A 14521-nucleotide genomic window follows, 5' to 3' on the forward strand; every position below is an offset into this window, starting at 1 on the left:
ATTCGACTACAATGACGCATTTATTAATCTGTACATGTGTACTAGCATTAGAAAATGGCTACTGCTTGTTCTATATGCAGTGACAGGTGGAAGTGACCTCACTCTACCGGCGTTCGCATCATGGTGGGAGGCGGTCTGCACCATGGTGCAATTCCTCATTGGCTAACATGGCCCTCTGTGGAGTATGGGAACCAATGATGATCAACGCCAGCGGTGACGGTGTTCACAGCCGCGGATGTGACCGCCATTTTATTTCCACCACTTCACTTGATTCCTGACTTTCCACAGGACCACATCTCCACTATGTGTGCTGCTGTGACCTTTGTCTGGAATCTGCCATGGCACGTGCGACAGGGGAAAGGGCCCCAGCCTTCATGTCGGGAGAGTTGGAGAGGCTCGTAGATGGGGTCCTACCCCTGTATGGGCAGTTGTATGGGTCTCCAGAACAACAGGTGAGCACATTGTGGATACATTGCATGCGACATGGCTGCATGTAGATGTATGAGTGTGCTAGCAGTGTGTCATTTAGGGGGTATGGCTGGTGGCAGTGTTAATGCAGGGGTGCGGGTAATGTGTGTGGCTGATGAGGGGCTAACGCAGTTTGTAGGCCATATTTGTGACAGGCTGGATTGTCGGTTTCATGGTGCTGCACTGCTTGTGTTTCCTCTGCAGGTCAGCGCACATCAGAAGAAGGGGTTGTGGCGTGCCATCGCCAAAGAAGTGGGGACCCTGGGGGTCTATAGTAGACAGAGCACCCACTGCAGGAAACTATGGGAGGACCTGAGATGCTGGGCCCGGAAGACCACGGAGGCCCAGCTGGGGATGGCCTCCCAACAAGGGAGGGCTGCCCGTCGGAACCTGACCCCCCCCTGATGGTCTGCATACTGGAGGTGACCAATCCTGAGTTGGATGGGCGCTTGAGGGCATCACAGCAGCCACAAGGGGTTGAGTACAGTGTGTTTGACAACCATCTCTGTTGCCTGGCTTGGGTTTTGGGTGTAGGGAACTAGTCAGTCGATGCCCCAATATGCCAGTTTAGACATTGCTTCATGGTCCAGCTTAGGTTAAGGGGTGAAATGCATGTTTTTGATAGCTAGGTAGCTGGCATCCCATGTCAGACAGAGCTTAGCTGGACTCAGTTGGTGTGTAGCTGGCAGTGTTTGGCTCCTACCTGCTGTAGTACTTAGCCAATGGTATGCCAGTGTGGTCCATACTGCCCATTCTCAGTCTCAGTGTGTGACAGTGATGTGTATGCCATTTGTGCTCATGGTGCTGTGGTTGACCCTGTGCTCCCTTTTTTTCTCCCCCCTCTCCTTTTGTCATCCTGTCCATGTGTGCATTAGGATCATCTGGTGAAGGAGCGGGGACACCAGCAAGTGAGGGAGCTGCAGCCCACGGGACCCAGGAGGCAGAGTCCACCGACGTCGTGGGGACCAGTGGGACGGAGGGCGAGGGGAGCACCACAGCAGGGACAGGAGGTGATACCACTGACTCTTATTCCTGCCCCGATGGGAGCTCCCGGTGGTGGTGGACCCCTAGGGACCACCGCAGCTACAGATTCTACCGCCACCCCCGTACCAGCACCGCCCTCCCAGTAGCCCCCCACCGAGGTGCCCGTGCTCGCTCACCCAGTAGGGTAGGCATCTTCTTCGCCCCAGGCACCTCAGGCCTGGTCCCAGTCAGCTCTGCTGCCCTCAGTGAGGAGGCTATTGACCTTCTGAGATCCATCTCTGTAGGGCAGTCAACCATACTGCATGCCATCAAGGGGCTGGCATCCCAGATGCAGCAATGCCTTACTAGAGGGCATTCATGGTGGATTGGTGGCCCTACAGAGATAGTCCATCCACACATCATATTTGTCCTCCCCCACCCTGTCTGATCCCCCTCCACAGACACGCAAACGCTCGCACTGAGACCCCGAACAGCCATCCACCTCACACATGTACACTATCCATGCACCTGCACCCAAGTCCAGCACACCTCCTCCTCTTACAATAACCCCCTCTACCTCCACTCCCATCCCTCCTCCCACATCCAGCCCCATTGGCCCTAAGAAGCTTTTCCTTGCCCGCCTTGACCTCTTGCCCCACCTCCCCCCCTCCTGCCCGTAAGAGGAAGGTCCCACCTTCCCAACCCAGTACCTCAAGCACCCGGTCTGACACTGCTCCACCCCCAAAGTCTCCAGCTGCCACTAAGGGGCTCATGAGTGTGACGCCGCCCCGGCGCTCCAAGGACACTCCTCCCACCCAAAAACAAAGAACTAAAGTGCTGCCCCCTCCCAAAAAGACTACCAAGACCATGGAGTCACCTCCAAAACCTAAGGCCAAAGAAGCCCCACCCAGATCCAAGGCCAAGGAGGCCCCACCCAAATCCAAGCCCAAGAAGGCCCCACCCAAATCCAAGGCCAAGAAGGCCCCACCCAAATCCAAAGCCAAGGAGGCTCCACCCAAAACCGAGCCCAAGGATTCCCCACCCAAATCCAAGGCCAAGGAGGCCCCACCCAAAACTGAGCCCAAGGAGGCCCCACCCAAATCCAAGGCCAAGGAGGCCCCACCCAAATCCAGGGCCAAGGAGATCCCACCCAAAACTGAGCCCAAGGAGGCCCCACTCAAAACTCAGCCCAAGGAGGCCCCTCACACACCTGTGCCCAAGGAGCCAGGAGCCCCCTCCATCACCAGTGGGCAAGGAGCCCCTCCATCACCATTGGGCATGGAGCCCCCTCCAGAGCCAGTGGGCAAGGACCCCCCTAAGTAACCAGTGGGCAAGGACCCCCCTAAGTAACCAGTGGACAAGGAGCCTTTTCAGTAACCAGCGGGCAAGGAGCCCCCTCCATCACCAGTGGTCAAGGAACCTCCACAGTAGCCAGTGGGCAAGGAGCCTCCTCCAGAACCAGTGGGCAAGGAGCCCCCTCCATCACCAGTGGGCAAGGAGCCCCCCTCAGTAACCAGTGGGCAAGGAGCCCCCTCCAGAACCAGTGGACAAGGAGTCCCCTCTGTAACCAGTAGGCAAGGAGCCCCCTCAGTAAGCAGTGGGCAAGGATCCCCCTCCATCACCAGTGGGCAAGGAGCCCCCTCAGTAACCAGTGGGCAAGGATCCCTCTCCAAAACCAGTGGCCAAGGAGCCCCCTCCCAATGAGATGCCCCACCCACCCCTGCCCCGAGGTGCCTGCCCATTTCCGACATGATGCCCCTGAACAGTGGAGTCCAGATGTTTTCAGCAGTAAAGTTGGGGCTTGGACTTTGCCCTGTGGGCATTAGTGACTTTGGACTGGCCTTTGGGCCTTCATTTATTTATATATATATGCAGTTGTGTGTGTTTTTGCATTTTGAATATTCATCTAACAGGAATACAGTGGTTGGAACAGTGTATGTGTCCCAGCTTTCTTTGCTCCGGGGTTCTGTTACTGTTGTTTTACTATGCAGATGGTTCTCGGTGTGTGTTGTATGTGTGTGTGTGTGTCACTCTCCCCTCCCTCCCTTCTTTGTGTGCTAGGCGTCTGTACTCACCTTTGTCATCTTCATCGGTGTTGGTGCTCCAGGATGGCCATGGCACGGTACAGCATCGGGAAAACTTGCAGTTTGGGTTCCATGGCAGCCGCAGACTCATGTGTGTCCCTGGAGGTAAATGTCTCCTTTTATATGATGTGTTTCCGCCAGGCTTTTGGTGTTGCTACTGCCCCGGAAATCCTGGAGGTGTGTTTCTGCCTGCCTGTAGGTGGCTACCGCCGTGTTCAGTGGTCATACTGCGCTGGCGATTGGTGTGGTACATTGGCTGTCTATCGGATGGTTCACCACCATGGTCATTATTTGGAGGTCATTACCGCCAGCCTGTTGGCGGTGATACCGCCACATTAACCCTAATGACCACCATAATATTTTCCACTGAAAGCTAGGGCATTTCCTGCAGCGATTACATGATCAATGAGTTAAGGAAGGCAACAAATAGGCAGGGACACGTTGGGGATAGGATAGTATTTTTCATGTAAGAGCATATCTCACGGCTCTGATGAGCCCATTCATGAATGAAGGATAAAGCAGCCATTTTAGGCTCTCTTTCCTTCCACTCCAGGCCAAACCTTGGTTATGATATCCTGTGCCAAGCTCATATCTCTCTCTACAGCCTTATGTTATGAGGTTGACTTTCAAGCTAGCTTGTTTTTCAGCCACAGGCACAAAGCATGTAGAAACTTTTACTCTTCGATTATGGAACCCGAGGAAATGTGGCTATGATATTCCCACTCTTACCAAGTTATTCAACACCCCAGGTCTTTGTAATTTTATTCCCCTGTTGTCTGAAAAACGGTGTTTATGACCTAATCATTACCATCATTCTTGTTAGGTTCCTATTTTATAGGCCCACGAGTCTCAACATCTTTAGATCAATTGACTAGGTAACAGGGGCTGCCCTAAATCTAATTTTCTGAGAAGGCCCTTATTGATTATTATGTATTGTCTAGTTGGCCTGACCAAACATGGCATCTGTTTTCTTTGTGGGTATCAGTAGCCTGTCCGTAGTTTTCGTTTAAGAGAAATTACTAAAATGTTTGGGTCCACAAATATACAAATAAAGAATTCAACAGTACTAAATCACACGGCTGTATATGAACAGCCCTGCAAAGTGTCATGCAGTTCAGGTTACAGTAACGCATTATAAAGATGTCTCCGCATCCCCGCAGTCTTGGATTTCTCATGCGTTTAGGAGATCGCGACAGTGTGTGTACTCAATAAATCAATCTTTTTCCAGGCTTATTAGTATTTCTCCAGACCTCGGATGTTCACTCCCTCTTTCTGGAATGAACGCCAATTTGGAGAGTTGTTACGATGGCCAAGCCAGGCCTCAGCCGACTCAGTGTACTTCTGATCCTGACTGGGCTGTAGACAGTAGAAAGGCGTGACTTCTGCTCCATGTCAATGGGACAGTCTCAGTTCAGCTTTGTTAATGCACTGCCTTTAGGATTCCCAACACGGGCCTCCTCTTGTGGCATCAAACAGTGCAGAGATTAGCCGTGATAGGTGGCACTCTGCAGAGTCTACCGAGTTATAAGTTAGCATACTCGGGCCCATATTTATACTTTTTAGCACCACGTTTGTGTCATTTTTTGATGCAAAAGTGGCGCAAACTTACAAAATACAATTGTAGGCCCATATTTATACTTTTTGACGCAACCAGCGCCAAAAATTTTACTGCCGACTAGGAACGACGTTAGCCGGCGTAGGGGAAAATGGGGGTTGTGCGTCAAAAAATGGTGCAAGTCAGGTTTGAGGCAAAAATCATGCCTCAAACCGGACTTGCGCCATTTTTTGACTCACAACCCCCATTGAAATGACTCCTCTCTTAGCATAGACAGGAGTCATGCCCCCTTGCCAATGGCCGTGCCCAGGGGACTTCTGTCCCTGGGCATGGTCATTGGGCACAGTGGCATGTAGGGGGGCCCAAATTAGGCCACCCCATGCCACTTTAGAAAAAAAAAAAACTTACCTCAACTTACCTGTACTTGCCTGGAATGGGTCCCCCCATCCATGGGTGTCCTCCAGGGGTGGGCGAGGGTGGCAGGGAAGGGCACCTCTGGACTCCTTCCTTGGTCAGAGACCATGGAAGTGAGCCCACAGGTCCCTTAACGCCTGCCCTGACCCAGGCGTTAAAAAACGGCGCCATCAGGCTCTGCGCCATTTTTTAAGGCCCGCCCCCTCCTGTGCATCAAAATGACGCTGGGAATGCCTACCTTGCATGTCATTAACACAAGACGGTTTCCCACATCCCAAAAATGCCGCACACTGAGGAAGTTTGACGTCCGCGGGCTCGGGCGTCAAAGTTTAAATAAGGTGCACGGGTTGTGCCGAATGTGCGTCAAATTTTTTGACGCACATTTGGCGCAAACAAAGTATAAATATGCCCCTTATTTTGTACGTTTGCGCCGCTTTTGCGTCAAAAAGCGGCACAAATGTGGCGCAAAAAAAGTATAAATATGGGCCTCAGTCTCTCTTTGCAGCGACTGCACAGACCAACTGCAGTGCATTTTGATGCCCTCACTTAGCCCTCCCTGACAACTTTAGATGATGGTAGGGCCAGGTCCTCAATCTCCGATTGAGCGCTAGCCTTCAGTGCCCTGGCATTGTGAGCCCCCTACCTCTGCTGCTGCCTGGTGGATTGTGAGTACAGCGACATCCTGACAGTGACCTCCATCACTGGCACAGACAGCGCGTGCACAATGGGCTAGATTTATCAATCTATCGCGCAATGCAGCAAGACGACCTACTGTGCTAAGTGAAAGGGAGAGAGTAGGAATGCGTCATATTTACCAATATACGGCGTATTCCTGCTCTCTGCTAGCGGTGGTGCACAACCTGGTGCCGAGCACTAATGTAGGCACCCTTAAGCCGTGGAGGCAGTATTGTATTTGTGCTGTAAGGGAAAACTTCCTACACATAAACAATCCTCTGAGGCTTTTTTTCCTCTTTCTATGTGTGCTCCTCCAGAGTTGCTCTTCCTCTGGAAAGGTTTAGCATTTTGACACATTCCCAGGTTTACCAGTCTGGGTAAATCTGGGCATGTGCCGAAATCTATGGGTGGATGCGTGTGAACACCCACGCTACACCCATGGAATGCCTTCACAGAGCAGAGTAACGCAAGGCAGCGACTTGGCCTCGCGTTACTTGGTAAATCTGGCTTTAGTATTGCGTTGCCCTTGCGACACCGCGCAGGACGCAAGGACAATGCAAGACTATGATAAATCTGGCCCCTTTTTCTCCCGTGCCTTAGCCGCCATGTGTATTACTGGTACTGGAGGTGTAGGTCTCTCAGACACTGAAGTCCTGTAAGCACGGATGCCAGCTCTGCAGACAAGAGGAATGAATTTTAGTTGCCAGAGCCATGAAGGAGCCCCTCTCCCTTCCCCTTGCTCCAGCTGATTGCTCTGAAACACACCTTCGGAGTGGCAGCCCAGTCATCACTTGCAAAATAATATTTAAAGATTTATGGAACCATTGGGGTTAGACCAGCAGAAGCACAGGAACCAGATCAGCCAGCAGTCAGTAGGCAGACAGAATCAACTGCAGCCCAGTGTACTGAAAGGTCAGGTGTTAATTGTTTTCCTTTACCGTTTTTTATAAATGTCTTTTCTCACACATCCTTTGCTATATTCAAATGTAGTTATATTTAGGTGTCTATAACGCTTACGTTAGAGGAAGTGAATCTGTTCACATTCGCTCCGCTTAGGATACACATCACAAGTCATACCAAGACGCCAGCCACGACTATGCAAATGTAGTCTGATTTTTGGTACTCTTTTAATCTGTCAACATTACATATGCAGCTTCTTTTAGGGACTGATTTATGCTAGCTTCTTAGCTGGCCAAGTGGCAGCTGTGAGCCTTCATCCAGTTATGCTTTTTAGCCTATGGAATGTTGCATCCTGGAACTCGTAGTTTTACTTTTAACCTTGAAACTAATCATGGGTTGAAAAATCCCGTCAGGGAAAGTGAGGTAATCTAACAGTTTTATCTGAAGAGGTTACGAATAAAATGTGGCCACTTGGCAGCTAGGTGTGCACAACCTGAATTGGATGTCGGCTAAATAGAAGAGGACAAGGCCAGACCTTACTCCCTGACATGAAAGAGACAGTAGTAACATTTGCTCCTCTATGTCACTGATTGAGCTGATATGTGAAGCAGAGGCCTTGCAGCCAGACTGTCGCTGAGGAGCCTACACAGCTGAACCTGGTGTGCAGACTTGAAGGGCCAAGACGTGAGTGGGTCTGTATAAAACCTTTGTCTAGGGAGTGGTCGCACATCCTCCCCACTTCTTCAAGGTATCAATTGTAATGTAAATCGTGAAACACAAACGGAATCCACATTTTAGTGGTAATCGGTTTAAGAGTTTAGTGATTAGCAGAGCCCACAGAAACCACGTGCTCCCTTTTGTGGGGTGTTGGAAGCAGGCAGCCATATTTTGAGACCAAAGGTGGGTGTAGTGAGGAAATATATGCACCCAATGTTAGCAGTGCTATGTACCTGAGTGCAATGTTGAAAAACACTGAGGTTGAGTCCTGGGTAGTTCAGGGTACTAAAGATACCAACTGGGAATAGAAGGTGCATGTGTGGGATATGAGAGAGATTATCAGACATGGGTGCTGGAGAAAAGAGTCTGAAGAGGATACTGGTGGAGAAGGCCCAATTAGTACAGAGAGCTTTTTAAGGCAGGGGTGAAGGAAAGTGCCTGAGTGGATAGAAGGTACCAAAGACTGCTGGGATAATGCCTAAATGTGTGGCTAAAGAGAAGATAGGGAGTGGATTACACCTTATTGAGACAAAAAAGAAAAAACTGCATGAAACAATGGTGCCAGAGGAGTGTGACAAATACCCTGGGGAGCTGGATGACAACAAGTTACTGAGGGCAAGATATTACTGGAATACAGGGCTGCCAGAGTTTACTTGTGCAGGGATGGAGTAGATGTGAACTGAGTGTCTATGAAGAAAGGATTGTCTAGCAAGAATTGAGAAGCCACGGAAAAATATTATGGGAGTGTGGTGGGTAAAGGGTGTCTCAGGAACATGGAAGAGAGAGTACCTGAGGAGAGGTAGATGCAGAAAACTTTGGAAAAAATTTAGAAGCGTTATTTGGACAAAGGCCAGGCAAAGATGACTTGAACAGGAGTGGAGCAGATAGCACCTGAAGGGGTGGAGAAGAGACTAATGAGAATGAAAGTGGGAGCAAAAGGGCAGAGCATGGGAGAAAGTACCCAAGAGGAATACCTTGGAATAATGGAGAATAGATTGCTGAGAGGCAGACTGTGCAGGGATCACTTGAGCAGGGAGTAGTAGACAGTATGAGGGTAGCCAAGAGAGAAATTAGCTGAGGGGATTGATGGACGAAGAACAACTGAGTATTGGAGCAGAGAGCTTAAGTGAAGAATTTGGTTTGGAGTTAAATATTAGCTCAATCTTTTAAAAATAGGATAATATATATATATATAACGATTAAGCATAGACGCAGTTGCTTTGCTCAACTTGTGATAAAGTATCACTCGGGGTGTCACGCATAAGACATGGAATGTCACACATGCCCTGTATCAATAGATGCAATCTAACATCCGGATCGCGCTGCACTCTTTTTGCTTAGCTTTTAAGAAGTCACAGAAAAACAATTCCTTTTACAGCTGATTATTCCCAGCTTCGGCGCCAACACACGCGCGTTTAACAATTGCCCATGGAAAAATGTTCACAAAGCAATTAAAAAAACGAAATCTGTGGGACTTGTATGGAGAGCCGTCAATGCATATTCATTTGAAGGCTGTTACTTTCTGACTGGAAATGTAAATGGATGAGTGTTTACATGTTGCTCTTGGCTTTAGACCCAGCTCTAATTGTAATCGAATTGTCTGCTTGGCTCCGCAGGCGTGGAGTGGCTGTTCTACTTCGCTAAAAGCGTTTTAGCACCACTGGGAGTGTTCTGTACAGAATCAATTCTGGGAAACTGAGAAGCTCTCGCCTCTCAAATAAAATTTTCTTCCCCTTAGGAGACAGAATAATGATAAATTGAAATTACGGAAGACATCTATCTCCAAGTATTATCATCAGAACGAGGCGGCCAAACGTGAGCGCGTTGAGTCCTGATAGATCTTTTATTGCTAGGCCGGAGGCTTTTATTATGTTTTTAGATATTGATTTATTAAATCATAACAACCTTGATTGGCTTGAAAACTACACTTCCAATCAACCAGGTGAAGTGAATTTACTAAAGTAAGGCATGGACGTTAATTAGTTGTGACAACGTGTAGCAGCTTCTGCGGTGCTTAATTTGTAAAACAATAAGTGCAGGTGTCCAAAGCTCCGCTAAGAAACCCGGGGCTGGTGCAATCAAATGTCAGCACACCAAATTTCAAGGCTGCATAGTGTATAATGCACCTTATGCCTTTTTAATGCACTTGCAGGTTCTCCCTGCACAGCAGCAGCCGCTGCAAATCTCAATGGGGATGCGGGGGGATGAAGGGGATATAATGAAAGACACTTAACTTCCGCCGCCGACGACTCCTGCCTCCTCGCTCGTCGCTCCTCTTCCTGTGGTGTCCCAGCATTCACTGGGACACCAGCACAGGCTCCCCAGCAATCCTATCGCTGCTTTCATGCTAAAGCTAGCATGAAAGCAGCCTCAGTATTGGCCTAGGCAACAGTGACTGACACTCAGGCACAGCCCTGGGAGTCTGTGCAGTTTCTCCAGCCTGGATGTTAAACACTGTCAGGCTGGAGAAACCAAAGTGCGCATGTGTTTGGCTGGCCTGAGACAGCTGGCCAAACACACATGCGCACTTAGGTGCACTCTGTACTTTCCCCCCCCCACCTCCTGTGACCTAGCCCTGCCCCCTCCATGAACTACTAATGGAACTATCATTTCATTTTTCATCTCCTGGCTCTTGGCCAGGGGGGCAACGCTCCTCCACCATTGCAGAGGAGCCGCCCCTGTACCTGCCTCTTTATCGCTCTTGTGCAGGTTTCTGCTTTCTCCCTTTGTGATGGCTTTCCGTCTTTCTCTCCCTCCACCTTTCCACTTTATGTGGTTTCCCTGCTCTTGTTTGCTATGGAAAAATAACTGCAGTGCCCCAAAAAGTAGTGCTGGTGAGTCCTACCGGCAACCACTGACTCAAATTAAGCACTTAGATGCTAACCATGGCTTGGCCTTTGTCGTTCCTGGCACTGCCTTTGCCACCACTGATCTCAGAGTTCACACCGGCAGTGACAGGACGTAAATATCTACAGATGACATTTATTCATTTTTCACACTACGCCCTTCAGCAACCAATGTTGCAATGCAGTATTACACAAGCCGAACACAGAATCACAGAACCTTGTTTATAGAAGATTCTGCTGCGGGTGCAAATGTCTGTGCTTGCTGTCTGGCATAGGATTTGTAGTGGAAGCATACCCTTCCAGTACAAAATCGTATGCGTAGACAGATGCTAATAGAGTCCACACATTTGATGTGTGCTGCACAGTACATACATGCAATATGGGAAATGTTTGGAGAGATAAAAAATATGTCTCCAAGTTAAGACTTGCTTCCAGGAGGCATGATTTTTTGATGACCATTTTGGCCTGACTATCTTAGTAGATCTGGCTTTGCGTAAAAAACTATACTTGTTTGTGGTGATCTCCCATTTGACACCAGTGTCACACCTCCTTTACACTAGGTGGTGCAAAGCAGCACAAAGTGCTATTTGCACTGAAAAAGGGCACCATTTCAGCACCATACCTTTTGTGGATAAAAGTAAAACCTCTCCAAGACCTTGCACTGGTGCAAAGACTTAATAACTTTTCTGCATATGATTGCCCCACCATACTATTCATCATGGGGCAATGGTTCCGCCCAACTCAACCACTGGCTAACTTCACTGTGAGTGACAACATTCTGTTCTTTCACAAGGAACATATCTGATTGGCAATGTCTACATTTTGAGACCAAAAAAGTATTTTTGCTTTAATCCAATATTTGTTTATCTTGTTGAGGCCCAGTAGCTCCCTCAACAATAACATATTTCAAAACCCATTACAAAACAAAACTAGCATTGGCAAAAGACCTACTTACTTTGCCAATGCTTATTGCCTCTACATTGTGCACCTTATAATGTATTTTGATGATAATATAATTGTGTGGTGTGCATTTCTATTTCTTTTTATATCTTCAGCAGGCCACAAATATAGACATAAATCAAAAGACTTTGTGGCAGACCTCTTCGTTCACTGGTTTGTTCAACTGTTATTCATAATTTGATTCTGCCTACTATGTCCCACAGAATGGGGGAAAGTGTTAGCCTACTTCGCCCACTGGCTTTCTTGCACTGTGAGTGTCAGCATATTTTCTAATCACATTTGCATATCTGCCTAAAAAGAAGGGTTCTTCACTCCCAGAGCAGGAGGGCCAATACTTTGTCATTAGTGTTTTTTCTTGCCGTCCTGTATTTTGACCATTCTTGCGTTTTTAAACTGTCTTCAACTTACAGTTATTCCCAGTCAGTAGTACGTTTTTGAATAGGAAATATATACTATAGGAGCATTGAAACAAATTAGGTTTTATCCCTGTTCTTATTACACGTTTGCTAAAAAGCATCTATACGGTTTTATTAACACATTCAGTGGTAAATTTCTTTTTAATTGAATATTTTATTGCAAACAGGTGGCTGGGCTTTAAGCGGCAACTTTTATTTGCTTTTTTCCTCTTTTTAACTTTGTGACATATGCCTGCAATTAAAAAATAACTGTGGGCGTATCTCTTAGATAATCTGCATGATGAATGTAGCGCCCATTTAGGTCGAGGACGGTGTTGTCCTAAAGAATAAATGAGACAATGTGTCACTGAAGAGAAGATTCAAAACAGATTTACAAAATGCAGCCAAATAATAAAGTCTGACTCAAAAAGTGAGTTAGAGATTAGAAACTTAGAAAAACCATTAGGTTTTATTAAAATATTAACGTGCGATGCAGAGAGGACAAAAATACAGCAGTGGTCTAAATTTATCAGTCAAAGGACATATAAATCAACTGCCATGAAAGGTCCCAGAATTTAAAATAAACGCTGCATGAAACAAAACCTGAAAAATATACTAAATTCTAGGGGACAGATTTAAGAAAAGTGGTGCTGCACCCACTGCAGTGCCACTTTTCTTGTGCCCCTTAGTGCCCCGCTTAACGCCACCATGTGTGCGCTGTGTCAAAAATTCAGTGCGCCAGGGCGGTAGTTAGGGAACTAGCGTGAACATTTTTGACTCTAGCTCAGAGTTTTGCAGGATTAGCGTAAAAAATGTTGATGCTAATCCTGCAAAACCCATTGAGGCCCATTGTAAACAATGGTGTTCCTCCTTTTAACGTCTGCTCTGAGTAGGCGTTAAAAGTGCCGAAAAAAATGACACAAAGAAATCACTTAGATTTCTTTGTGCTATTTTTTCGAGATCCCTAACAGGGGAACGCCCCCTTTGCATGCATTATGCCTGGTGCAGGCTTATTGTAGCGCAAAGGGTTACAAAGTGGCACAATGCATGCATTGCACCACTTTGTAAATTGGACGCAGTGATTTTGACCTCGTTGGGTCACATTAGTTTAAAAGAAAATGACGCGAATGTGTCCCAAGGAGGCACTAGGCGCGCTTAAATCTGCCCCTAAGTGTGCAGCAAATCGACAGAGAATTGGGCAGCATCTCCAGAAAAGCCAAAAGAATCCCTGGCTCACCCCCAAATTCAAGGGTTTATATAGCCAATTTCAGCACAGAAAAAGATGAAAACTGCAATATCTGCATTGTGTGAGCAAAAGTATTGACATGGTAACAAGTCACATTTTAGTAGTGTAAAATGTCATATAATCCTACTGTCCTAACGCTATCGGACTACATGAATATTGAGTCACCCCTTCTGACCTAATGTCATGTGGAGGTGTCAGAACAAACTAGTTTGAGGAACAATAACAAGTCTCTTGAATGAATGCAATACAGCGTGCAAGCAGGAAGAGTCATGAAAAGTATCTAAAGGCCTTCTCCGAAGAGTGTTTTCCAAAAAAACATGGCCTGCAAAATAAGCAATGCACAATTGCTTTGTCAGTAAGAACACACAATGAATATCATGAGACAGCAGCCATGTTTTATAAAACGGCATCGACTATCTGCTGGCACAAAGAATGGACCTGTGTTCCGCTTATCATGGTCGTCATGAACCCCCTACTTTAGCAGCTCATGTGGGTGGGTGACACTGAGTAGTTCAGACTAATATAAAACATTTTCATTTATTGTAAAGCTTATTTGACTTTGATAGGAGACTGCTGGTCTCCCAGCAGAACCTCATAAAGACTAGGGGTGTGCGAAGAATTGTGCCCCGTTGGCAGAGTTCACAAAGTTTTGCCCACTCCGCGCTCTGGGCGGAGTTAAAAAAAACTCTGCTAAGTGGAACAGAGTTTTTTCTCTCACGGTGCTCGCCAATGTTAAGAAATCAATATGTTGGTGAGCACAAGCGAGAATTCTGTAAGTGGTTGGTCGTGGCAGGTTGCTACTGCCCGCATTGAGAAAGCTGCCACTCACATTAAGCAAGCTGCTACTTGAGTCGAAGATCTACTCGAATGGCAGTAGGAAGTTAGCACCCTCTGGCGTTCTCATGATGCTGTTTACGCCGGTTTTACAGCACAGGAGAAACTCCAGGCTTTGAAAATCAGCGCAAACAGCGCGACTTAAACTCCACATACTGCGGCTGAGTTTTCTTTGGCACTTCGCGGAGTTCCGCATAGCAGAACTCTGTGAACTCCACACAGGCCTAATAAATACCAGTGCAAGAGAATAGCATGCTTGAGCTGCGGGTTGAGGCAACACATGGCACAAGAGAGCATGTAAAAAAGAAAGGAAGGGAGGAGATGCTGAGAGAAGGAGGGCTCAATATACTAACAGGTTGTGAGATGGATGGCTGGAAGGGGGATTGACGGAGCAGAGTATGGATGTTTGGATTTATGAAGGGGTGGCAAAACAGGAAACATCATTGGGGACTGCAACGTCCAGT

The 14521-nt window shown here is 47.5% G+C and overlaps 1 protein-coding gene across 1 annotated transcript; it reads left to right on the forward strand.

Moving 5' to 3' along the window:
* The first annotated feature begins 2202 nt into the window (after positions 1-2202).
* LOC138259703 (uncharacterized) lies at positions 2203-2754 on the forward strand. Its single transcript, XM_069207596.1, has one exon. It carries the CDS (start codon positions 2203-2205, stop codon positions 2752-2754), a length of 552 nt encoding a protein of 183 aa, XP_069063697.1.
* Positions 2755-14521: the final 11767 nt, after the last annotated feature.

The sequence above is a fragment of the Pleurodeles waltl genome, chromosome 9 (genome assembly GCF_031143425.1).
Source record: "Pleurodeles waltl isolate 20211129_DDA chromosome 9, aPleWal1.hap1.20221129, whole genome shotgun sequence".
NCBI classification, from domain to species: Eukaryota; Metazoa; Chordata; class Amphibia; order Caudata; family Salamandridae; genus Pleurodeles; species Pleurodeles waltl.

Bases quoted from the DNA above. Each gene is read 5' to 3' on its own strand.
- LOC138259703 (XM_069207596.1), top strand. From the start codon at position 2,203: ATGAGTGTGACGCCGCCCCGGCGCTCCAAGGACACTCCTCCCACCCAA.